The 25,615-nt window shown below is 47.1% G+C and overlaps 1 protein-coding gene across 8 annotated transcripts in view; it reads right to left on the minus strand.

The window, feature by feature from the left end:
• KLHL18 (Kelch like family member 18) overlaps positions 1-25,615 on the minus strand; it is a 64,801-nt gene that overhangs the window by 12,287 nt on the left and 26,899 nt on the right. For all 8 annotated transcript variants that reach the window (XM_070528434.1, XM_065443022.1, XM_070528445.1 and 5 more), the window contains 2 exons: positions 25,057-25,161; positions 22,151-22,262 (listed from right to left, as the gene is read on the minus strand). In XM_070528434.1, the coding sequence (XP_070384535.1) occupies positions 22,151-22,262; positions 25,057-25,161 (217 nt within the window). The remainder of the gene's footprint in view (positions 1-22,150; positions 22,263-25,056; positions 25,162-25,615) is intronic.

The following is a 25,615-nucleotide window of genomic DNA, read 5'->3' on the forward strand; positions in this document are numbered from 1 at the left end:
TGGGAAGGCTTCTTGCGTTGTTGGCAAACTTCACAAGTGGCAACGTAACGTCGTACGGAACGGGCAAGACCCAGCTAGAAAAAACGGCGACGTACACGGTCATAGGTTCGAGATATGCCGAGCTGCCGTTGGTGTGTCATGGAGCTCTTCTATAACGGTGGAGCGGAGGTATTTAGGTATTACAAGTAGGAACTCAGAGCCAACCGGATGAAGGTTACGACGGTACAGAGTACCGTCGCGGAGGACGAAGAGGCGTAGAGTAGCATCGGCCGGAGAGTGCTCAACACGGTCGATGAGTGCTCTGATGTAGGTGTCACAGCGTTGCTCGTCGGCGAAATGAAGCAGCTGTGATACAGAGAATGCGCAAGAAGCACTGGCAATATTAGAGGAGTCAGACAGACTCGTCAACAGGGTAACGCGACAAGCTGTCAGCGTCTTGGCGCAGGCGGCCAGACTTGTACACCACGGAATATGAAAATTCTTGTAGCCTCAAAGCCTATCGACCAAGCCGGCCTGTAGGATCTTTTAGCGAAGAGAGCCAGCAGAGGGCATGATGGTCAGTGACTACGGAAAAAAGGCGACCGTAAAGGTAAGGACGGAACTTCGCAACCGCCCAGACAACAGCAAGGCATTCTCGTTCCGTAATGGAATAGCTGCGCTCCGATGGTGCAAGGAGGCGGCTTGCATAAGCAATAATGCGATCCTGGCCACGCTGACGCTGGGCTAAGACGGCACCTACGCCATGACCGCTGGCATCTGTACGCAATTCTGTAGGGGCATCAGGGTCGAAGTGTGCGAGAATGGGTGGTGAGGTTAGAAGACTGACGAGACAAAAGATGGCGGCGGCCTCTCCATTGCCCCACGAGAATTGTACGCCTTTCTTCAAAAGATTAGTTAGGGGTCTAGCAATCGTCGCAAAATCTGGAACAAAACGATGAAAGTACGAGCATAGCCCTACAAAACTTCGAACGTCTGCGGCTGTCTTTGGAACCGGAAACTCTCTGACAGCGCGAGTTTTGTCAGGATCAGGCTGTACTCCGGAAGCATCAATGAGATGGCCCAGAAGAGTAATTTGCCAGTGGCCAAAACGACATTTGGACAAGTTAAGTTGCAGCTACGCCTTTCGAAATACATCAAGTATAGTTGTGAGACGTTCAAGGTGAGTGTCAAACGTTGGCGAGAAGACGATGACGTCGTCGAGGTAGCAGAGGCATGTGGACCATTTGAAACCTTGGAGCAAGGAGTCCATCATACGCTCAAAGGTGGCAGGGGCGTTGCATAATCCAAACGGCATTACTTTAAATTGGTATAGGCCATCAGGTGTGATGAACGCGGTTTTTTCTCTGTCCATATCGTCAACAGCAATCTGCCAGTATACCGAACGAAGATCAATAGACGAGAAATAGCTGGAACCTGGCAGTCAAGGGCGTCGTCTATACGTGAGGGCGGGTAGGCGTCCTTCTTAGTAATGTTGTTCAGATGACGGCAGTCTACACAGAAGCGCCACGTGCCGTCCTTCTTCTTAACCACCCCCACAGGTGACGCCCAGGGACTCGAAGAAGGCTCAATGATGTTTTTATCGAGCATTTTGTTGACTTCGTGTTGAATTACTCGGCGTTCCGATGCAGAAACTCGATACGGTCGTCGGTGAATAGGCGTAGCATCGCCAGTAAGAATCCGATGCTTGACCGCGAGCGTCTGGCCTAAAGGGCAATCGTCGATGTCGAAAATATCTAGGTAGGACGATAATACTTGGCAAAGCTCTTCAGCCTGCGCCAAGGACAGGTCCGTCGCAACCATTTATTTATATTGGGATCAGCACCCGAGGCTGGCGCGAGGGGCCTGCTAAGCTCGCAAGAACCATCGGTCGATAACGCTGCCACGTATTGGTCGCCGAGACAATCAATGGTGGCAAGGCAAATACCTTGTGGTAGAATTTGCTTTGCCAATCCAAAGTTACAGACAGGCATGCGAGTGCGGTTCCCAGTAATCTTAGGTATACTGTGAGGCACTGTAACGTCGTACCTTATTGGAATGACGGGCAGAGGAGTGACGAGGTACTCGCCATCAGGAACTGGTGGGAAAGACAACAGTTCAATGTAGACTATTGACTTTGGCTGCAGGCGAAGAAAGCCGGTGGGACGTAAGCGGCAGTGGGATGCGCCAGAAGGTTCTGCGAGCATCGGCAACTAAAGGCGAAGGGTACTGGAAGAGCAGTCAATAAGAGCAGAATGTGCGGAGAGAAAATCGAGGCCGAGAATGAGGTCGTGGGGGCAATGAGCAATTAGGGTGAAGAGGACAGGAGTGTGGCGGCCGGCGATGCTGCCGCGTGCCGTACAGATGCCAATGATAGGCACAGTACCGACCTTCCGCAACGCGGACGACGCGTGCCGACGCTGGGGTGAGGAGCTTGCACTCATAATTGAAAGATGTGCTCCTGTATCGATGAGTGCTGTGACAGGATAGCCATCAACGTCAACGTCAAGAAGGTTTCGGTTCGTGGGTAACAGGAGCAGAGGATTTGAGGGCAGGGTCGACAATGCAGCTTCACCTCCAGAAGCTGCAGTGCCTAGTTTTCTGGCTGGATCCGGGAGGCGATAGGCGGTGAAGAGAAGTGACGGGGTTGGGGCGAATGAGACTGATGGCGTCGAGGTGAGGGCGAGCGGCTGTACCGAAAGTTCGGAGCAGGAGCATCAGTGGCAGTGGATTCATGGTGGGTGGTATAGGAAACGGAAGGTCCAAAGGTGCGGGAATAAGTGGCGGTGTATGTCCGAGGAGGTGGTGGCCATCGGTTGCGGCAGTGACGAGCGACGTGGTCGATGCGACAGCAGTGGAAGCAGATTGGCCGGTCATCAGGGGTACGCCAATCGGACGGGTTGCGGAGAGATGTGGCGGAAAAGGACTGCCGAGGACGAGGAGGGCCGTTAGAGAACTGGGGAACGCTGGGTTGAGACGTGGAACACACGGAGTTCAGACCCATGTTCTCAACTTCCTGTCGGACGATGGCCTGGATCATCGCAATGGTGGTTGCTGGCGGATCGGGAGGCGTCGAAGAGAAAGCTGGCAAACAGGTGGCCTCGAATTCGCGGCGAACAATACGGGTGACGTCGTCACAGGTGGTGGTCTGACGTGGTCGACCTTCACATGTCGACGTAGCAGCAGTGTTGGGTAGCCGCCTGATGTGGTGTGTGATACGGCGGCTCTTAGCTTGCTCAAGGCGATGGCATTCTTTGATGATGGCATCGATAGCCGAGACGTTGCCGAAAACAAGCAAACTGAAAGCGTCGTTGGCGACGCCTCTTAGAATATGCGACACTTTATCGGCTTCGGACATAGCATCGTCAGCTTTGCAGCATAGAGCCAAGGCGTCGAGGATGTAGGAAACGTACGGCTCCGTAGATGACTGAACACGAGACGCAAGAGCCTTTCTCGTGGCAGCCTTGCGCCCAATGGGTTCGCCAAGCAGTTCCCATAGCTTCTCTTTGAAATTGTCCCAACGGGTTATCTCGTCGCCATGCGTTTGGTGCCACACGCGTTGGGTGCCGCCGAGATAAAAGATGACGTTGGCGAGCACAATCGTTGGGTCCCACCTGTTATTAGCACTGGCGTGTTCATAGAGTTTGATCCAGTCGTCAACATCCTGGCCCTCCAGGCCAGAGCACACACCTGGGTCGCGATGTGGGGCGACCGTGACGATTGGAGCAGTGGGACAAGCCGAAGCCGTTGCAGAGGTGGGCGCGTCACCGGGAGGCACGGTGACAAGTTTGGTGTGCCGACCACTTCCGAGTTCTGTGGTGAGGACGGGGATCGCTGACCTCCACCAGAATGTTGCGTGTGGAAAGACACAAACAGAAGAGGCTATTTACAGGCTATTTACACTGGAGCCAGGCAGCCAGGCCGACACTCGCTCGCGCCAAGCGCACCGACCAACTTCATCGTCGTTCTCGCGGCGGCTCGTTTCTTGAGCATCGCTCGATGATATCGTAATAATATATTGCCTAAAACTCTTAATGTCCAATTTTTCATTTTGCTGGCTTCAGCATCAAAAATATTTCAGTGTAGATGTTTCCTGCCTCCTATTCTTCAAGTGGCCACTGCATAAAATGAACATTCTGATTAATCGAGGGACGAGTGTCTACAACTGGCAGATCAAAGAAGGGGGCTTGGGCCCATTCCATGGTTCCATTGACCTAGAAGGGTTTATTTTTAGCATCTTAGTTCGAACAGATCGCAGTGAGGAGGCGTGTAATACTTTGTGGCTTTGCCCACAAAGCTCACTTGCAAAGAGCAGATGAAAGAGCTTGCTGTTGGGCAAGTAGGTATGTGCTACCTTGCGTTTTGGACATTCCGGTTCTAATGACTGCGAGAGAAATACTATGTTAGGACTCTACATGTTATTTCCCCAATTGCCAAGAAACAGCTTTAAAAGTGGGAGAGCCAAATAGAGTATGCCAAATTTCAGCATTTCTGTTCTGTATGATATGGAACTATGTACTATTATTGCTTTCCTGTATAGAACCTACATCCCTCCGCCTAGTAAACTTGCAAATAATTAATTGTGGAGGCCCAGGGTTCAAGGTGGCCTGTTTATACTTCAATGACCATTCAGCTCTGTACTGTTTGGCATGGGTAGCTTGCAGACCAATAGTTTCTGCCTGTGTTCCTGAAAAGAGAAATGAAGTGACCACAAACATGTAAGCAAAAAAGTGGTGAAGCAAAAATTGGTCCTTTAAATGAGTAAATCACAGTTACAGATGAAGTGCCCAAAAACATATCTTATGAGGATTTTGGTCGTTGAGGCAACTTCCAGCAGTGGCACAAGCAACCATTGTTGCGTGGGCGCTGTCAGAGTTGTCCAAAAATTATTTCCTTGTAGTGACTTCGACGGGGACTGTGATGTGCCGTCGCAACGATTCAATCTTTTTTCTCCTCTTCTAAACTCTTGGACGTTTCAATATCATTTCTCGAGTTGCGTCGCACTGTATTTTTATCGGTGTTCTCAGCGTGCGATTTCCCGCTGCTTCTTTTTTGTAATCCAGTGCATTAATTCATAACACAAACATGACCATATGCCATTATTTTTTTTAAGGTGTTTCTTACCGCTGCCTTTCCACTCCAGTGAACTTGCCAGTATCTATAGCATCGACAAGTTCATAGACCAAACCGTCATGACATCAGTAGGGCAGCGGACTCGGCCAAGCTTCTCAGTGCGCGTTTTCCGAACATCACAGACCCGGCGCCGTAGCAGAAATCTTCCTCGCGTCTGTGCTTGCTGCATACCCGAGTTGTAGCCGATGGCTGTTTGCCGGTTTTATCTTTCGCGAGCCAAGCTTCACGCAGCTTCTTGTCCTGCGGCTATGTGTGAATAAGGCTGACACCGGGCTCCGTTGCGTACATCCGGCACTGCGGCACTAAGCAGTAGCCTACCATGTTGCGCACCTTTAAAGGCAGCCACTACTTATTGTGGTGCTTTCAAGCGTTGTAAAGGAGACACTCGAAGCGGGAGAATCTCGCCACTAAATGAGGACTGCAGCGTACGAGAAAATTGAAACTCTCGTTTTCAACTCGCTTCGGCGCTCTCGAAGCAGCCGATGCGGTCGCTATGTCCACGTGTCCACATGATCCCTAATAGGACGTCACGCCGACGGTGGCGCCAGCTTTTCCACTGGTGGAGCTCGAGGCCAATGCTGCGGACATAGCCATATGTTCTGTGAGACATCGCGCCCTTTCTCATGTAATGAACTGGGTGTGGAAGGTTTGGCCAAGGGGGAGACCGCTGGGAAGCCACGGTCCCGGCTGCACGTTGATTTTTCTGGGCTGTTTTAAGAGCAGGCGTTCCTTATAGTAGTTCTCACTACTATAACTCTAGTACTCAAAATGGCTCAAGGTCATTCTAGAGTCATCGATGAAATCATTTACCGTAATTGGAAGCCTGTGGAAGCTATTCGCAATGCATGGACTTCCAGACACGGTCATCTTCGATAATAGACCTCAGTTAACGTCCCTCAAATTCTTAAACTTTCTTGATGCAATTATAATCCATCTGGTAACATCCACACCTTTTGACCCATCCCCAAAGCTCTGTTTTGCAGCATCCAAGGAACTTGGGCAAAACGACTGGCTTATTTTATGGTAGAACAACACATAACTCCGCACACAGCTTCAGGATCTTCGCTGGCCAAAGTTTTAATGAACCGCCAACTATCAGCTATGCCACACTGGTTGCATCCAGAGTGGTCTCCATACAGGTCCTCCTGGCTGATGACAATACCTGTGTCTGTTCGTGGATGTTCTGGCCTGAAGACCTTGTCTTCGTATGCAGCTATGGTCAGGGCCCAACGTGGGTTGCAACAGTGATCTCAAGAGCCACAGGGCCGTTGCCACATGAGGTTACTCTACCGAACACCCGAGTACTTTGCCGCCATGTGGACCAGCTCCGGTTCCGGATTAATGCACCTACCGCGGCACCAGATCCGGCAAAAACGTAAAAGCAACCAGAGGTCCAGCCTGCCAAATGCCCCGCAACTGATGGGCCGAGCAGTGAGACTACAGAGCACAGCGAATTGGAAGAGCGACAGCAAACAGTGGTGCCACCTTCAAATGGAACAACTGCACATTCGTCAGTATCGACTGAGGGACCAACGGAATCGGTCAGCCCACCATGCCAATCCATGCAACCACCGCCCACGGTTGACCCACCGTGTTTGCACCATACGCAGCAAGTTCGAAATGCCATTTGGGAAACTATGTGTTTACCTAGGCTGATTGTTAAGTTATGTTGTGCTTAAAGGGGGACAAGTGTAATGTTTGCATGCTCCAGCCGCATCTACATAGTGCAAAAGCAAGATTGACGTTGGCAACACTAGGAAGCTGCTGCTCCCTGATGGTAGCAGAAAATAAAAGGCAACTGCAGCCCATGGGTTGCAGCTTTTGATGTGTTCAGAGTAACTGCATGGTACTGAATGCTTCCTCGACCCATGCAGCACATCACGTCTCACTAGGTGCACTGGACACAATGACGCTGCATGAAAATAAAGCACACACACATACACAACACTTTTTTGTGTATGCATTTCTTTCATTTGTGTCCATGTGTATGCTGTGCTTATCATCATAATCATAATCAGCCTATTCATGTCCCCTGCAGGACGAAGGTCTCTCCCTGGGATCTCTAATTAACCATGTCCGGCGCCGACTGATTCCAACTAGCAGCCGCAAATTTCCTAATTTCATCGCACCATCTAGTCTTCTGCCATCCTCTACTGCGCTTCCCTTCTCTTGGTGCCCATTCTGTCACCCTAATGGTCCAAAGGTTATCTAGTCTGCGCATTACACGACCTGCCCAACGCCTTTTTTCTCCTAATGTCTATTAGAATATCGACTATACTCGTTTGCTCTCTGATCCAAACCGCTCTCTTTCTGTCTCTTAAAGTTATGCCTAGCATTCTTTGTTTCATTGCTCTTTCTGCAGTCCTTAACTTGTTCTCAAGCTTCTTTGTCAGTCTCCAAATCTCTGCCCCATATGTCAGCACAGGTAAAATGCACTGATTGTATACTTTCCTTTTCAATGATAATGGTAAGCTCCCAGTCAGGAGAACTGATAGTTGGGCGAGTTGGTACGAGTTCATAGTAAAATATTTAGCGCGCACAATTGACAAGGACACAGTAAAGGGGGACACAGCGCTCGTGTGTCCCCCTTCACCGTGTCCTTGTCAATTGTGCGTGCTAAATATTTTACTATGAATTCCCAGTCAGGAGCTTGCGATGTCTGCCGTATGCGATCCAACCCATTTTTATTCTTCTGTGAATTTCCTTCTCCTGGTCAGGGTTCTCTGTGATTAGTTGACCTAGGTAAACATACTCCTCCACAGACACTATAGGCTGACTTGTAATCTTGAACTCTTGGTAGAGGTTATAAGAGCGACTGAACGAGGACGTAGAAAGAAACAGATACACAGACACAGCGCTTGTGTCTGTGTATCTGTGTCTTTCTACGTCCTTGTTCAGTCGCGCTTATACCCTCTACCATGAATTCTAAACAACTAGCCCGCCAACGTGCTTGAACTCTTGTTCCCTTGCCAGGTTATTCATCATTATCGTTGTCTTCTGCATATTGCTACGGAACAGCCGCCACAGTGTGGCTGCACTGAGGTGAAAGTAGACGACGCGTGTGCCGGCTTGATATAGCGTTTCCATTTTGGCCTCCGTTAGCTTCCTTGTAAATAAATTGTAAATAGCATTCAGCTTCAGCTACACGTAACATTAATTTGGTGGAAGTGGACGTTCCCCGTACCCATCATGGAGCTTCGCAGCGGTTGCAACGGCGACAATGCAACTTCGGCTCCTGCTGGCGGCACTTCATCTATGCAAGCGTATCCGCCTGCAGCCCCGACCTACGTCGCTGTTTCCCCACCTCGGGATTCTGGTGTTTTCAACGGAGTTGGCAGTCCTGATGTTGACGACTGGCTCTGCTTATACGAACGTGTCAGCACTAGTCACAAGTGGGATCAGACTATTATGCTTGCCAACGTTCTTTTCTACCTCGACGGAGCTCCACTGGCGTGGTTCCAAACTCACGAAGAGGAAATCTCGAGCTGGGATCTCTTCAAAGACAAGCTCCGCGACCTTTCTGGCAATCTGTTTGGTCGACAAGTCAATGCCAAGAAAGCCCTTGCCACACATGTACAGACGTCGACCGAGTCCTACGTGTCGTACATTCTCGACGTCTTGGCCCTTTGTGCCAAGGCTGACCCGAACATGTCTGAGGACGATAAGGTCAACCACGTCCTCAAGGGCATTGACGCCTTCAATTTACCGGTGTTTACAAACGTCACCAGCATCGGTACCATGCTCAAGGGGTGCCGCCGTCTCGAGCTTGCTAAAAGCCGCCGGGTATCCCAACACATCACGCGACCTCCCAACACAGCCACTACGTTATCCTGTGACGACCTCTTCCACCAGCCATCGCGACGTGACAACTTGACTTGCATCATTGGTCATGAGGTCGAAGCGGCACAACCGGCAGCCCCTTCATTCCTGTCACCTGATCATTCTCCGGTGACAATCTCCTTGATCCAGGCCGTTGTCCGTCAAGAGTTGTCCAACGTCGGCCTGCAATCCATTCGTTCCGTATGCTCAGAACCTTTCTCCACGCCCGTCCCCACCCCGCTATTCTTACTCCTTTTATGGACAGCGCAACCCCTCCGAATGGCGAACCGTGGACGACAAGCCGACCTGTTTTAACTGCCGATGCATTGGACATGTCGCTCGCAACTGCCGCAGCCGCTGGACTTCTCCGAAGCGCTATTCTCCTGATTACCACCCTCGTCCCTCTAGCGTGTCCTTTTCCTTCGCTCCTGCTATGCCCGCCCCATCATCTGACCCTGCGACATCTTTGACACGACCCCGCTACTCCCGCTCGCCTTCTCCCTCCCGCCGCCAATCTCGCTCGCCACAGTCACGCTATGCTCCTTCTCCGACCTACTCGCCGCACCCCCGACCGGTAAACAAGACAGTGCGGCTTCTGGAGGTGAAGCTGCATTGACGACATTGGCACAAAATCCTCGCTTCACCTTACCCACGAACAAGAATCTTTTGGACGTTCTCGTAGACAATGTTCCTGTGTGCGCATTGATTGACACCGGGGCGCATGTGTCAACTATGAGTGCTGCCCTTCGCCGTCGGCTCACGAAAGTCCTGACGCCTGCCCCGAACCGAGTTGTACAAGATGCCGACGAAGGGACTGTCGCTATTGTTGGAATGTGTTCTGGCCGACTCACCATTGCTGAGAGACACACCGTCGTTCTCTTCACCGTCATCGAGCATTGTCCTCACGAAATCATTCTCGGTCTGGATTTTCTTGCCAATCATTCTGCCCTCATTGACTGTTCGGCCGGCTCACTTCGCCTTGACTTGCCTCTTCTTGCCGACCCTGTGGACCCGCCTCCAAGCCATTTGAGCTGCATGGATTTAATTCGCCTACCACCTCACTCTGTGACACCCGTCGACTTGTTGTCCTCACCAGCTGTACCTGACGGCAATTACGTGGCCGCACCTATTCCGGCCGTTATGCTTACGCATGGTGTTACCACGCTGCACACTGTGCAGAAAATTACTGGAAACCGCACCTGCCTTCCCCTTGTCAATTTCGCGCTAACCGCGCAAGTTCTGCCTCAGGGGATCTCCTTGGCTATAATTAGCGCTTTGCAGGATGATGAGGTCGAGCCATTCACAGTGGAAGATCGTTACAGCTCAGCCCATACCGTGACGTCATCGCATGGTACTGAAGTCGACATTGAGAAGATGGTTTCTTCTGACTTTACACCTGCTCAAGCTGAAGCTCTTTGCCGCGTTCTTGAAGGCTATCGTGACATTTTTTACTTTGACAATCGACCCTTAGGTCAAACGTCCGTCGTGACCCATCGCATAAATACTGGCGATGCGAACCCTATTCACCGACGTCCATATCGTGTTTCTGCATCGGAGCAAGCTGTTATCTAACAGGAAGTCAAAAAGATGCTTGCAAAGGACATTATCGAGCCTTCCTTTAGTCCCTGGGCGTCTCCCGTCGTACTTGTCAAAAAGAAGGATGGAACGTGTCGCTTTTGCGTAGATTATCGCCACCTGAACAAAACAAAAAAGGACGTGTACCCTTTGCCACGTATTGATGACGCTCTAGACTGCCTGTATGGTGCCACCTATTTTTCATCTATCGACTTACGGTCCGGCTACTGGCAGATATCCGTCGACGACATGGACAGAGAGAAAGAAGACTGCATTTGTTACCCCTGACGGCCTTTATCAGTTTGAAGTGATGCCTTTCGGTCTCTGTAACGCGCCCGCCACCTTTGAACGAATGATGGACTCTTCGCTTCAGGGGTTCAAGTGGTCCATCTGTTTGTGCTATCTGGACGACGTCATCGTTTACTCGCCCACATTCGACACGCATCTAGACCGTCTTTCAGCGATTCTTGACGTGTTCCGCTGCGCTGGTCTCCAGTTGAACTCATCAAAATGTCACTTTGCTCACCGCCAAATCGCTGTCCTTGGACACATCGTGGATGCCAGAGGCATGCGACCCGATCCGGACAAATTCGCGCCGTTACGAATTTTCCTGTTTCGAAGTCTACCAAGGACGTTCGTAGTTTCGTAGGGCTGTGCTCTTATTTCCGACGCTTTGTGAAGGATTTTGCGACCATCGCACGTCCCCTTACTGACCTCTTGAGGGAAGACGCCCCTTTTTCTTGGGGTCCTGACCATGCCGCATCTTTTTCGCAGCTGACTACTCTCGTTACCACGCCTCCAATTTTGGCCCACTTTGACCCGTCTTCCTCAACGGAAGTTTGAACTGATGCCAGTGGTCATGGCATAGGAGCAGTGTTAGCACAAAGCCAGCGTGGACATGATCGCGTTATAGCCTATGCCAGCCGACTTCTATCACCCGCCGAGCGCAATTATTAAATCACAGAGCGCGAGTGCCTCGCTCTTGTGTGGGCTGTTGCGAAGTTTCGTCCATGCCCTTCTGTGTCATCACTGATCACCACGCTCTCTGCTGGCTATCCTCGCTCAAGCACCCCACGGGACGACTCGCTCGCTGGGCGTTACGCCTGCAAGAATATACCTTCTCTGTGGTATATAAGACGGGACACTTGTACCAGGATGCTGATTGTTTGTCCCGCTACCCCGTCGACAAGCCGGCTGATGCGGACGCCATCACTTGCGTTTTTTCTGTGTCCCAGTTGCTTCAAATCGGCAATGAGCAACGCCGCGATCCTTCCTTATGAGCCCTCATCGACCGTCTGGAGTCAACTCCTGGCGACGCCTCTCTCCGGATGTTTCTCCTTAAGGAAGGGGCATTGTACCGCCGCAATTTTGATCCACACGACCTTGACCTTCTGCTCGTCATTCCATCGCACCTACGTTCGACTGTCCTCCAGCAACTTCACGACGCTCTCTTGGGTGAACACTTGGGCGTCTCCCGCACATACGATTGTGTGCGCCGTCAATTCTTTTGGCTGGGTCTCGCCCGCTCCATGGGCGCTACGTTGCCGCTTGTGAGCCCTGTCAACGCCGGAAGAAGCCCTCCACACCTCCAGCTGGATGTCTCCAGCCGATCGATATCCCACCCGAACCCTTTTTCCGTGTTGGTCTAGGCCTTCTTGGACCATTTCCGCTCTCGGGCTCCGGAAATGAATGGGTCGCCGTAGCTACTGATTATGCTATGCGGTACACAATCACCAGAGCCCTCCCGACAAGTTCTGCTACTGACGTTGCTGACTTTCTTCTATATGACATTATTTTAGTGCACGGTGCTCCGCACCAATTACTCACTGACCGTGGCCGCAGCTTTCTCTCGGCAGTCGTCGAGGACATCCTCCGCTCCTGCTCGACAAAGCACAAGTTCAGCACGTTCTACTGCCCACAGACCAACGGCCTCATGGAGCGCCTCAACCAGACCATCACCGACAAGCTTTCAAAGTACGTTGCGACCGACCACCACGACTGGGATCTTCACTTGCCATATGTGACGTTCGCGTACAATTCATCGCGTCATGACACCGCCGGCTATTCACCATTCTATCTCCTATATGGCCGAGAACCCGCGTTGCCCTTGGACACTTTGCTGCCCTCAGCCACACGTTCAGCCACTGAATACGCCCGCGACGCGATCGCACACGCCGACCACGCGCGCCAGCTCGCCCGCACCCGTCTCGAGGCCTCACAGGAGCATCAGAGACGCTTCTATGATTGCCACCATCGCGACGTGCACTTTTCTGCGGGTTCTCTGGTGCTTCTCTGGTCACCCATTCGACGTGTGGGCCTTTCCGAAAAGCTGCTGTCGCGCTACACTGGCCCTTACCGTGGGGTGCGACAAGTGACAGATGTCACGTATGAAATCATCCCCGCCGACCTCTCAGCATCGTCAGCTGCAAGTGACATCGTTCACGTGGCGAGACTAAAACCATACCGCACACCTTTCACCGCGGATGCGTAGATTAAGCACCGGGACGGTGCTTCTACAGCCGGGGGTGATGCTACGGAACAGCCGCCACAGTGTGGCTGCACTGAGGAGAAAGAAGACGGCGTGTGTGCCGGCTTAATATAGCGTCGCCATTTTGGCCTCCGTTAGCGTCCTTGTAAATAAATTGTAAATAGCATTCAGCTTCAGCTACACATAACAATATTAATCTTCAGCCCCACTCTTACACTCTCCCTGTTAAGGTCCTCAATCATTTGTTGTAACTCGTCCGCAGTGTTGCTGAATTGAACAATGTCATCGGCAAACTGAAGGTTGCTGAGGTATTCGCCGTTGATCCTTACACCTAAGCCTTCCGAGTTTAATAGCTTGAATACTTCTTCCAAGCATGCAGTGAATAGCATTGGAGAGATTGTGTCTCCTTTTCTGACCCCTCTCTTTATAGGTATCTTCCTACTTGTGTAGAATTAAGGTGGCTGTGGAATCTCTGTAGATATTTTCCACAGTATTTACGTAAGTGGTCTGTACTCCTTGATTACGCAATGCCTCTACGACTGCTGGTATCTCTACTGAATCAAATGTTTTTCATAATCTATGAAAGCCATATAGAGAGGCTTATTGTACTCTGCAGATTTCTCGATAACCTGGTTAATGACATGGATGTGATCCCTTGTAGAGTAACCTTTCCTGAAGCCAGCCTGCTCCCTTGGTTGACTAAAGTCCAGTGTTGTCCTTATTCTATGGAATATTATTTTGGTAAATATTTTATATAATGCTGGGAGTAAGCTAATGGGCCTATAATTTTTCAGTTCTTTAACGTCGCCCTTTTTGTAGATTAGTATAATGTTTGCATTCTTCCAGTTTTCTGGGACCCTTGCAGTCGATATACACTTCATATAGAGAGCCGTCAGTTTTCCTAGCATTATGTCGCCTCCATCTTTGATTAAATTGACTGTTATTCCATCCTTTCCTGCCGCTTTTCCCAGTTTCATATCTTGCAAGGCCTTTCTGACTTCATCTCTAGTTATAGGAGGAGTTTCTGTATACTGTTCATTATTGTTTTGAATAGAGTGCTCCTGAATCCTCTGGGTACTGCAAGGGTCAGTATGGAATCCTTCTGCTGTTTTTATTATACCTTAGAGATTGCTGATGGTGTTGCCCTGCTTATCTTTCAGTGCATACATCTTGGTTTGTCCTATACCAAATTTCCTTCTCACCGATTTAAGGCTGCGTCCATTTTTTACAGCTTCTTTAGTCTTTCTCACGTTATAATTTCTAATATCGCTTATTTTCGCCTTGTTAATCAGTTTTGACAGTTCCGCGAATTCTATCTTATCTCTTGAGTTAGACATTTCATTCTTTGTCGTTTCTTTATTAGGTCCTTTGTTACTTGGGAGCTTGCCTACTGGTTGCCTTGGTGCCTTGCCTCCCACTTCGATTGCTGCCCCTGAAGCCAGCCTCATTACGGTTTCATTCATTACCTCTATGTCATCATAATCATCTCTCTGTTCTAAGGCTGCATATTTGTTTGCAAGTATTACCAGCCTAAATTTGTCTGCTTTTACCCTTACTGTCTGTAAGTTGACCTGTTTCTTCTTCACCAATTTTACTCTTTCTCTGCTCAAATTGAGGTGAATCCTGGCCCTCATTAACCTATGATCACTACACTTTACCCCACCTACTACTTCTACATTCTGCACTATGCTGGGATTGGCAGAAAGTATGAAATCAATTTCATTTCCTTTTTCACCATTAGGGCTTTTCCAGGTCCATTTTCTGTTAATACGTTTCCTGAAAAATGTGTTCATTATTCTCAGCTTATTCCTTTCTGCGAATCCTACCAGCCTCTCACTTCTAGCGTTTCTAGAAGTGACACCGTAGTTGCCAATTGCCTGCTCACCCGCCTGCTTTTTCCCCACTTTTGCATAAGAGTCCCCCATTACTACTGTATACCACGTTTGCACTTTTCTCATCGCTAATTCGACATCTTTATAAAACTGATCTACTTCCTCATTGCCGTGACTGGATGTTGGAGCGTAGGTTTGTACTACCTTTAATCTATACCTCTTATTTATTGAGTTTGATTATGACTACTGCTACCCTCTCGTTGATGCTGTAGAATTTGTCAATGTTGCCCGCTATGTCTTTATGGATTAGGAATCCTACCCCGTATTGCTTATTTGGGAGACCTCTATACCAGCGGACACGGCCGTTATTCAGCAATGTGTAAGCCTCACCAGTTCTTCTAATCTCACTAAGGCCAATAAAATCCCAAACAATGTCTGATAGTTCTTCGAAGTGTCCTGCTAAGCTAGCCTCACTCGAGAGGGTTCGGGTGTTAAACATTGCAAGGGTCAGTTTCCATAGGCAGCCTGTCCGGACCCAGGTATTCTTAGCACCTCTGCTGCGTTGCAAGTCAGATCGCCGCCTTGGTCAGGTGCTCCGCAGCTGCTGGGGACTGAGGGCCATTGGTTCATTGAGGAGATCATTTCATCTAGGAGGTTGTGGCCGAATACTGCACCAGGGAGGCCAATTCCTGTTCTGGTGAGGGAGTGTCTTTGTTCAAGCTTGACTTTCTTTCTTTGTCTTCAAGCTTGTCCTTTCCTGGTGAGGAGTGTTTTTGCTGTGCTTAGTAAAGTCTCAATTAGATGAGAATTGTTTTCGTATTATGATACTAAATAAGCTAACTCATTTTATTGTGTCTCAAGGGCAAATAATTTAAATGTAACGCTGTAGGTACATTAGGCACTAACATGCAGTGAATTAGGCATAAAATTCATGTTGAATACATGTGCCTTTTTATTGTAGTGTACTCATTCATGCAAAAACATGCAGGACTATTTTTTTCAAATACTGCTCTCCCTGGTAGAAATTTCAGCAATGTACACCGGCGAGCAAAAGTATACAGACCATGGCCTCACCGAAAAAGCTCAATTTCTTTGTAATTGAGATGCACGACCTGAAATTGATGAGAGCACTAGAAAGTTCACAATGTCAAACGTGGACTCCAGTCCTCAATTTCAAGTTACATTCGTAGGCGGAGAAGAACATAGGCATTACCACAGAATTCCTGATCCATATACTATTGCTCACGGGTATACATGGCAAAAAAACAAGTGCCTCATTTTCAACAAAATGTAAGTGAAATAAACAGTTCTTGAGGATGTCGCTGGAATTCACATTTTACACTTTTTGAAACATGGTGCCATCACTGTAGACATGCTAAATCGAGTGATGACTGCATCAGTCTAACAGCTTTAGGAAATGACTACAGGAATATGTTTTATTCGACTAACATGCAAAGCGATTAAAAGTTCAAAAAGGAAAACCAATGCATTTTTATTCACCAATGAGCATGTCCGTGGGCTGCAAATTTAATCCACTTTCAAGGGTAGTCTTGAAGCAGACTGCGCTTACTTCCAGCAATAAATTTTCACGTTACACCTTTATTGACGGCACATATAAATACCAGAAAAAGAATGTTTCTTTTCAATTTAAATGTGCAAAGCACACTGAGAATAAGCACAATCAACGCAAAAAATATACATATTTTATGGAAACTTTTTTAGCAATAGGGGGAAACAAATGGTAGAACACTGGAAGTGGGCTTCACTCCAAGCCACCTATGGTTTCGTTTTTTGTACAAACAACTCTTGTCATATGTAGACTAAGTGTACATTTTGTTTGCTTTACATCACATGTGTGACACCACTGCCGTGAGAGATCTTACATCGGTCTGTATCCTCCAATTGCTTTAAATATAAAGCGAGGTGCATCCCAAACTACTTTTTCCTCGTCCTGTGCTACAGCTCTACAGCAACAAATTACACTTGCTGCCTGTCATTCAGTGTTGGTAGTAGACATTTAATCCGGAACTTCGTACTCAATACTGAAATTCAGCAAGCAAAAAACGTTTTCTGATATGTTGCCTGTAGGCAACACTGGTCAATAAATGGCTAATAGTACCTTTCTCCAAGCAAGACATCACAACGTTGCAGATCTCAATTTAGCGATAGAAGCTGTGCAGCCATTATGAAAGTGAACTGCCCAACTGGAAAACTTCCTCTCTTAGAGACAGCACATTCCCTCAGTGGCAGCAGCTAGTGAAAGCCAGATGCACAAACTGGCCGAGATACTAATGCTATCAAAAGAAAACTTTTAAAATGAACTTGTATGATGCCATTCATAGGAAATTACCACCCACTTCACATCATGCAAACATTACTGTCATACATTTTGAATAAGTATACCAGCCCGAAATGTAATTGGTACTAATAGGCTGCTGGATATCATACATCAATGGTATCTCAAAACATTAACTTAAGCACTCAAACACAGAATTCAGAGGGACTCAAAATGATTTTGACAAATTTGTACAAACAAACTCAGTCCTTAGGGTAGGTCCTTCTGATCGTTAAGTAACACATTTAAGTGCTCTGAATAAAGCATGTAATTCTTTATAGGGTTTTACAAATGTGTATCGTTACCGATTGCAGTGGCGCCACTCCCCCAATTTTTCAGCTGCCCCATTACTATCTACGTAGCTGGTGCACGATGTCAGTTGGGCGAACTATCCGACTGGCTACCCAGGTAATGTCATCGATAACTTTTCCAACTTTATGATCAACAAATGTTTTTTAATAGTTGAAGTGTTGGTTAATCTGTTTCTATAAAAAAATGTAACAGAAAGAGAATACATGACAATTTATTACTACGCACAAGTACTTCAGGCACACAGCAAGAGTCGTCTTCTTGCGTTAAAATGTGTTCTGTCTTGATGTGAGCTGCGAGGGCAATGTTGCTCTCGAGGTTTCTTCTTGTGAGAACTATGAATTGCCCTTGTTGCTTGTGGGCTGCCAACATTGCGATTGATGACATGTCAAGCTGCGACATCGTGTCCTTTTGCAAGGCAACAGGCGAGCAGAGTGGCTGCAACGCATCAGGCTGCCGGTATTCAATCAGCGGGAGAATCTTTGTATTTGTCGCCATCACTTCACGCCGGAGCATTACTACCACAACCGAAAGCTTTAGCTTGTCTGGTATTCCGGTAATTGCAGCCGGACTGGGCATCTTTCCAGATGGGTGGAGATGCCAAGTTAGCGGCCTGCAGGGTGCAGCCACCTTGTGGCAAAGATCTCAATGAGACAAACACAGAGTTAATATAGCAGTAACCAAGTGTCTTTTGCTTTGCTGCTGGCGTAAATTTTCAGCAGCAGTGCAATCGTGAACTCATTCTTATTAAATGTTTAAAATGTTTTAAACTTGGTTACAGTAATAGTAGCTCTGCAATTGGCTGGTTAAGCTCTGTGCAGGCAAGTCACATAAACGCTAAATCCCCTTCATCAAAGTTTTAGCAGTATGGAGCGGCTTTACGCCTCTGCCCATCCGTCAAAATGTCCAGCTCGCCTGCATTTACCAGAATACCAGACATGTTGGGGGCTGCGACAGAACGCTCGCAACGCACATTGCTCAGATAGCTCTGACTGAGGACTGACGGCCAATGGCTAGCGGAGAGGTTGGAAAGGCTTCGCGCGCTGGCTCCAAGACACTCGAAATAGACAACACAACAACACATCATGACGTAGAGCCAGAGGAGGTGGAGCTTAGCCCCAATCTCTCAGCATTGTGGAGAAAAAGCATGGCTAGAGAGGAGAGTAACTTGTGAGACGCTTCACTTAATTTGTGTCGTGAATGTTTTACTGTAGCTATACCCTACTCATCTACAAAATTTGTCCAATCTATTTCAGCCACCCTTTAATAATGATAAAAGTAAAGATTTTTTAAAATGACATGTTAAGTATGGCTCTCACTTACTATTTAAAAAACAATTTGAGCACGTCGAGAGGCCCTAGCTGAAAAAATGGAAAATTATCCTTTGTTGGGCAACAAAATTATCTAGTACAACACTTTTGCTTGATAGTATCATAAAGGCGGTTATTTAATTACGCCATGAAGGAAAGACAGCTGCTCAATGTGATCAGGGAGCAGCACCACCATCCTGCATGTCACAATTCCTTCAGACACCGAAAAGAGCTGCTCCCTTGACACACTAGTGCCTGGTGTTGGTAGGTATCTCTTCGCAAGAAGAGCCAACAGTGGGCACCAAGTTTACACCGCACCTCGTATGATAGTATTCCTCTTTCTTTTGGCACGAGGGCAAGGGAAGGCCAAAGACCACAAAGCAATGGTATGATGTAGTTGATGGCATGGTCAGTGACAAACGGTATACCGGGTGTTTCAGCGAACACTTTCACAGTTTTGTTAAAATTTGCTTGTGGCAGGCGATAGCACAATTCTAGTTGATGGGCTGGTCTATTCGAAGAGGCGGACATTACTTACACAAAAAATCGAAATTCACAGCAGACTAATTAAACAAAATCACAAAATAAGAGTTTTAACTATTACCTCATGGTACATATCGGAAATGACAAATTACAGTCAGGGAGTTCATAAGGTAGATCCACTTGGAGTGAATTTAGAGGATGATAATATTTTAGAGATATTAATTCCTGAACTTGGCGGATAAATGCATCGGCATTTGTTATGTTTGTGCTTCAATGCATAACAACAGGGCATTTTTACCATAAGTTTGATGGCTTGTATCTCATAAATGGTGTCAGTGTCATCCACACAATTCTTCTCAAGTGGATATGCCTTCCAGTCTCACCAGAAAGAACTTATAAACTGGAATATGTGCCATGAGGTAATTAGTTAGTGCATTTGTCTTACTCGATTATGCATTTCAATTTTTTGTGTAAGTAATATGTCCACCTCTTCAAGTAGGCCAGCCCATGAACTAGAATTGTGCTATCTGCAGTGGTATCCAATTGCGCTATTTGCGCCATTTTGCTACAGTTCCGGCTTGCCTGCTCCTGGCTGTGCCCACTCAAGTGCCATTTGCACAAAATGTGCAGAAGTGCAACATTATCATGTTTTCATGGCATTGCAATGTGTTCAGTGGAGTTATGCAACTACAGTCAATGACTGATTTTCCAGACGCCCAATAATTCCAACGCCTTCAGAGCACCGCGAACGCCCATGTATTTCGTCCCACAATTTGGGAAATAATATCTTGAGACTGGTGTCATCCAGGAGATTCATTTCAAGTGGACATGTCGCGCAATCTCACTGGTTACTGTTAGAAAATGGCAATATGTACCGTAAATTAATTAACTAGGAACTAGTAAATGTGTGTTAATTAGTTGGCTGTGTGTTTTGAGTTCTTGTGCTAGTAATGTCCACCTCTTCAAATTACCTTACTCAAGGACAAGAATTACCCTATCTACCACAAGATATTTTTAAAACTTCCATAAGACGTAAAAACAATCACCTTATATACAGGGTGCCCTACATAACTTTAGCCAAACTTCAAAAATATGCAAATGCACGTAGCTGGACAGAACCAAGGTAATGTTGTTTGTTGTCACTTGGAGATACTCAGATTATTTTTTTCATTCTACCTAATTACATAATTCATCCTAATTAATCAACTTCTCAAATATTGTAGTCATATGAAAAGTGTAAACGAGAAAATTGTAGAGCAACATGAAAAACTCCCCTTACAGCTTTCTGTTGCTCAATACCTGCTACATAAAAGTGTTTTTCGGAGTGTGGAAGGCACTTTGCACTCGAGGCACTTTGCGAATACACACAAAGTGCCTCGAGCGGCGAGTCGCGCGGTAATTTTGAGTGAATTTGCAGGCTTCTTTCACGCTCAGAAAAATATTTTTATACAGCACGTACTGAGCAGCAGAAAGCAGTATCGGGGAATTTCCATGTCACTCAACAATTTTCACATTGACACGACGTGGTACCTGGGGAATGTTTCTTTCTGTTGTATGAAACTGGAAGTTCCATCGATACGGCCCCCCTTGAGGGGGCAAACAGGGAGTGCAGGAAAATTAATAATATTCAGCAGGCATGCCAGCTGCCCACCACAGAGCTCAACAAGGGGACACGACAAGACTTGAAGTAGTCAGTTCTCATCACGCCAGTGGTACATGCCCACTATAACCCAATATAATTAATCTAGGTTGGTTATGTCACACAAGGTAACCCTTGCTGCCTGGAAAATCTGAAGTGCTGAAAGGAAGTGAAGAAAAGACGGGAAAGATTGAAAGCGAGAGAAATATAACAACGATTAGAGAGGAGGACAGGAAAAGGCAACTACTGATTTCCCCTGGGCGGGTCAGTTCAGGGGTGCCGTCTACATGAAGCCAAGGCCAAAGGGGTGTGTTGCCTCTGCTGAGGAGCTTTAATGCTCCAAACACACAGCAATGGTTCAACCCCCAGGATGACCTTTTCCCCAGACACGGCTAAGTCACATAAAAGTTAAATGCGGGAGAGTTTGATCCATATGTGCACCAGTCTATGGTGTCGCAACACATCAAACACATCTCACATAGATCTTTTTGGCCCAAAATTTCATCATGCACATATCTTTCGACCTGTTTGTGGCAGTGAAAATTGCTGCTGGTTGATGAGTTTATCAAAGTTTTGCCACGGTGCTGAGGTGGAAGGAGCCCCTTCAGCTTTCGCTGTTGAGGACATATCTGGCTTCCTTTGTGTTGAAATTTTCCTTGCTTCCTCTTAAGTCAGGTCTTTAATCCAGTTTGCCAATGAAGCATTCTGGTGGAACTCAACTAATTTAGAACAAGGGTCTAAAAACATTGACAAGCTTGCTACTTGGTCAAATTTGTCGTTTGCAAACTGTGTTTTTAGGCACTTAGCCAGATTAGTAGCAGAACACAGGTTTCCTCCTAGCAGCTTCTGTTGTCCAGATGCATGAAGAGGCAGTGCAGTGTGGGTACTTGTGCTGATAATGTCGGGTAGCCATAAACACCAGCAGGGGTTCCGTGAACGTGTCTCCTTACTTTTGATATGCTTCACTGCATGGCAAATATGCCTCACCAAAATACAGTCTGGATGCTCTGCCGCACCACACAGCTGTGCTAGGGTGAAGCTGATTTACTGACAAAAACAATTTTTAGGGGTTCAACTATTTCGAATAGTAAAAGTATGTTTCAAATTTAACTGAATACTAAAAAATTCGAAGTGTTGAATATTTTCACACCACTTAAAGTTCATGTAAAGAAAAACAACACTGCGACTTTTTTAGATTCAGACTAAACCTGATACGCTGCACCACAAGCTTTAGCAAATTAAAACGCTCACCGATCCAAATATAGAGAGTCCATCATGACCACCGAGCGCATAAATGTGGCCGTCAAAAGCAACAACTCCAGCTGCACTGCGATGCTTGGACATGCTCGTTACCATAGTCCACCTGTCAAAGACCCATGGTTAGAATAATTCAATACAAGCCCTACATCAGTCAATGCATACATATAAAGATCTGTAACCAATGCTTTCATGGAACACACTGAATGGCAAACAAAAAGTGAGATTTTGCTGTGCTATATACAATGCTAAAAAGAAACTGTGGATCCTCCTAGTTAAAAAAAGAGACACAAGACACCGTATTTTTCAATAAATCTTATTCAAAGTCATCAATAAACGATGAAAAAAAGCCTCGCAAACTTGCAGTGATTAACTAAGGCTAGGACAATAAAATTAGTAAGCATTACTCTCCTCAACTCTGGATCACATGGTGACACCTATTCAACACACATAGTGTATGTATATTATGGTGCTTACCCCACGAGGCAAAGGTCGTCATGTAAAAAATTTGAAGCTATACTAGCACTTACAGGTGTTTTCAATATGTAATTTGCTGCTCCAGCTAGTTCTCAGGTAATGACTGCCTGTGTTTTTGTCTTTTCTTTTTGAACACATGAAACTGTTTGCAGGCATGACACAGGCAAGAGAGAGGGTCGGCTTCAGTACCCCAGCGTGTGCATGAAACAGAAACTCTGCTATGAAGCTTCACTTTGAGCACTATCCCTAAATCCAGAATCAGTAACACAACTGGATCAGAAACTGAGCATGTGCTGGTGGGCGAGTTGGTTATGCATGATTACAACGAAGGCGCCAAATAAAACAACAGACGAAGGAAGGAGACACGAGACAACCACGTAAGCGCCTCGCCTACGTGGTTGTCTTGCGTCTCCTTTTTTTGTCTGTTGTTTCATTTGGCGCCTTCATTGTAATCATGGATGAGAAAGCTATACGACAGGAAACTGCTTCCTGATGGCTTTAATATGGCAGAAATTTCGTAGAGCTTCTTCATGGTCATAAAAGCGCATAAGAAGTTTTTTTTTAATGCAAATGATTTTTACATACAGTCGAACCCACTCATAACAATATTCAAGTGCCACGAAAATTCCATCATTATAACTAATAATTGTTATAACCGGGTTGCACAAAAAAATCAAATTAAGGGGATGGCAGAGCTGATGTGAGAAAACTATAATAGCAGGGAGGTCAGTGCCTCTCTCCAGCACCTTCTGCCATCCAACTGCTGATTGTGTTCACTCGTTTAACTGCTTCCTGGGAGCTCCGATCACGTGTAACAAGCCGCGGCTGTCGGTGTTACAGAATGGCACTGCAATAACAACTTCAAAGAGGGATCACAGGCAGCATGGTACATGCGAGCAATGCCGAGGCATCGCTTTGGTGGCCCCAAAAGGGGCCTTTTAAAAATTGCGAGAAGGCTGTCGCAGCAGCCTGTCAGCTTGAGAAATCCAGAAGAAACGCTGAGGTGAGATCACCACAAGCATCTCGCCATGCACTTCTCACTGGCTTGCACAAGAAAACTCTATGTCCGTCAGCCCTGTATACTTTACGCGAAGCTTGCCTACATCCTCCAAGGTATCCAGGTGCTCCACATAGTGCAGCGGAAGGTTCCTCGCAATAACGAAGCCCCGGAGGGACTGAATCAACTGCCTGGCCTCCTGCGAGGACAAGGTTGAGGCAGCCTGCACTACCGCGTCATCGCTACTGTCATCGCCGTTGCTATCTGATGCAAGCAGGTTCGCGACGATCGCTTCATCGGTTAGAAGCACTTAGTTTTCAAATCTATCGCTGTGCGCTATCTTTTCACCGGCAATGTTGTGCATTGCCGATGATCAGCGGGCTGATCAGTCATCTTCCGTTTTGGTGGGAGAAACCAAGTGGCCAGGAACTATTTCGACGTAAACAACAATGACCAACATGAGCGATTAAGCTGTTTGCAGAACTGCGCTTAAAGGGCCCCTGAAACGGTTCGGACAAATTTTGCAGACGCGTAAGGTACATAAGTTAATCATTTGCACCACAACTTGTGTGAAGCGTCTCATATTAAAAGAGCTATGGACAATTACAAGTTACCCTCCTCCATAGCCATGCATTTTCTCCTCAACTCGTTCTCTGAGTGATCAGGGCTAAGCTCCGCCTTCACTGGCTCTGTGTCATGATGGCACATCGTGCCATCTACTTCCGGTTACTGCTACTGTGTTTAGTTGAACTCTGTGCCACCAGGTGGCTGCACCGTGCACATAATTCACGTTTGCGCTTCTGCTCATCCGTGAAACGGCAAAGTAAAGCGGCCAGGCCCTGTCCCTTCGCTAGCGTTTACCCGGATACCAGACTCGCAAAACACTCTTGTGGTAGTAATCCTCCTGTATAAAGGGACAGCCGATAACGCGAAAAATCGTTTCAAGGTCCCTTTAATGAGGAGCCAGCAAGCAACGTGTGAGCAACCTGCAAGGAGTGCAGTTGGCACAGTCCATTCGTGTTTTCGAGGGTGGGGCGGTGTAGAGCTGTGTGCGCAGCCGAGCTGTGTGCACAGCCCATTTGTGTTCGAAGGGAGGGAAGGGCGACAGAAGAGAGGTGCGTGGAGATGGCTAGAAAATGAGCGCGCGGTGGCTGTTGGAGCAGTGGCCCATCGTGCAGCAACTTGAATTTCTCTCTTTTTTTTTTCTGTTCAAGGATTTTGCATTTCACTACCATTCGGCTTGGACACCCAGCAACCAAACTTAATCGTAATAACCGGTAATGCGGCATCAGGGTATTGTAGTAAGTGGGTTATATCACCAAGGAAAACATACAAAAGTTGACGGTGCAGCAGCTTCTCATTGTTATAACTGGGTTTGACTGTAGTGACATCGCTTTATAAAAAAAGCAAAACCAAACGCACTCACTCATTTTTTTCAGGGTTGTAGCATTCCACTGTGTTTAACGAGGATACTCCATCATAACCACCACACACATACAGCTTGTCGTGAAGCACAGCTGCACCCACAGCACTGCACAAAATAGCAAATACACATTTAGCTGCATGCAAAACAGCAGATGAAGATGAGGGCCATGTATTGGTAGTTTACTCAAGAACCTTATCAAAGTAGCCTCTACACAAAAGAAACAATTGGAGTAAAAAGTCTGTTGCAAGTATACAGAGTATTTGCTACAACAATAAGTAAATTTTTCTCAATTTCCTCAAGCAGTGGAATTGAGCTTAACATTAGAAAGTAGAATGTATGAAAGGCGCGACGACGAAAAATACTGTGGCAGCACTGCGATCGAAGTGGATTGGGCTGCATCAAGGTCATGCAGTTGGAAACTGCTTGCGATACATCTCGGAAGGGCCATTCGTACTACTTCGTGCGCTGGTAAAGTAGGTTGGGTGCCGTAAGGTTCTCAACCCCTTATGTGCGATTCTGTAACCTAACATCTAAAGCTCATGACTCAAATCATAAAACC

This window comes from Dermacentor albipictus, chromosome 1 (genome assembly GCF_038994185.2).
Source record: "Dermacentor albipictus isolate Rhodes 1998 colony chromosome 1, USDA_Dalb.pri_finalv2, whole genome shotgun sequence".
Taxonomy (NCBI): domain Eukaryota; kingdom Metazoa; phylum Arthropoda; class Arachnida; order Ixodida; family Ixodidae; genus Dermacentor; species Dermacentor albipictus.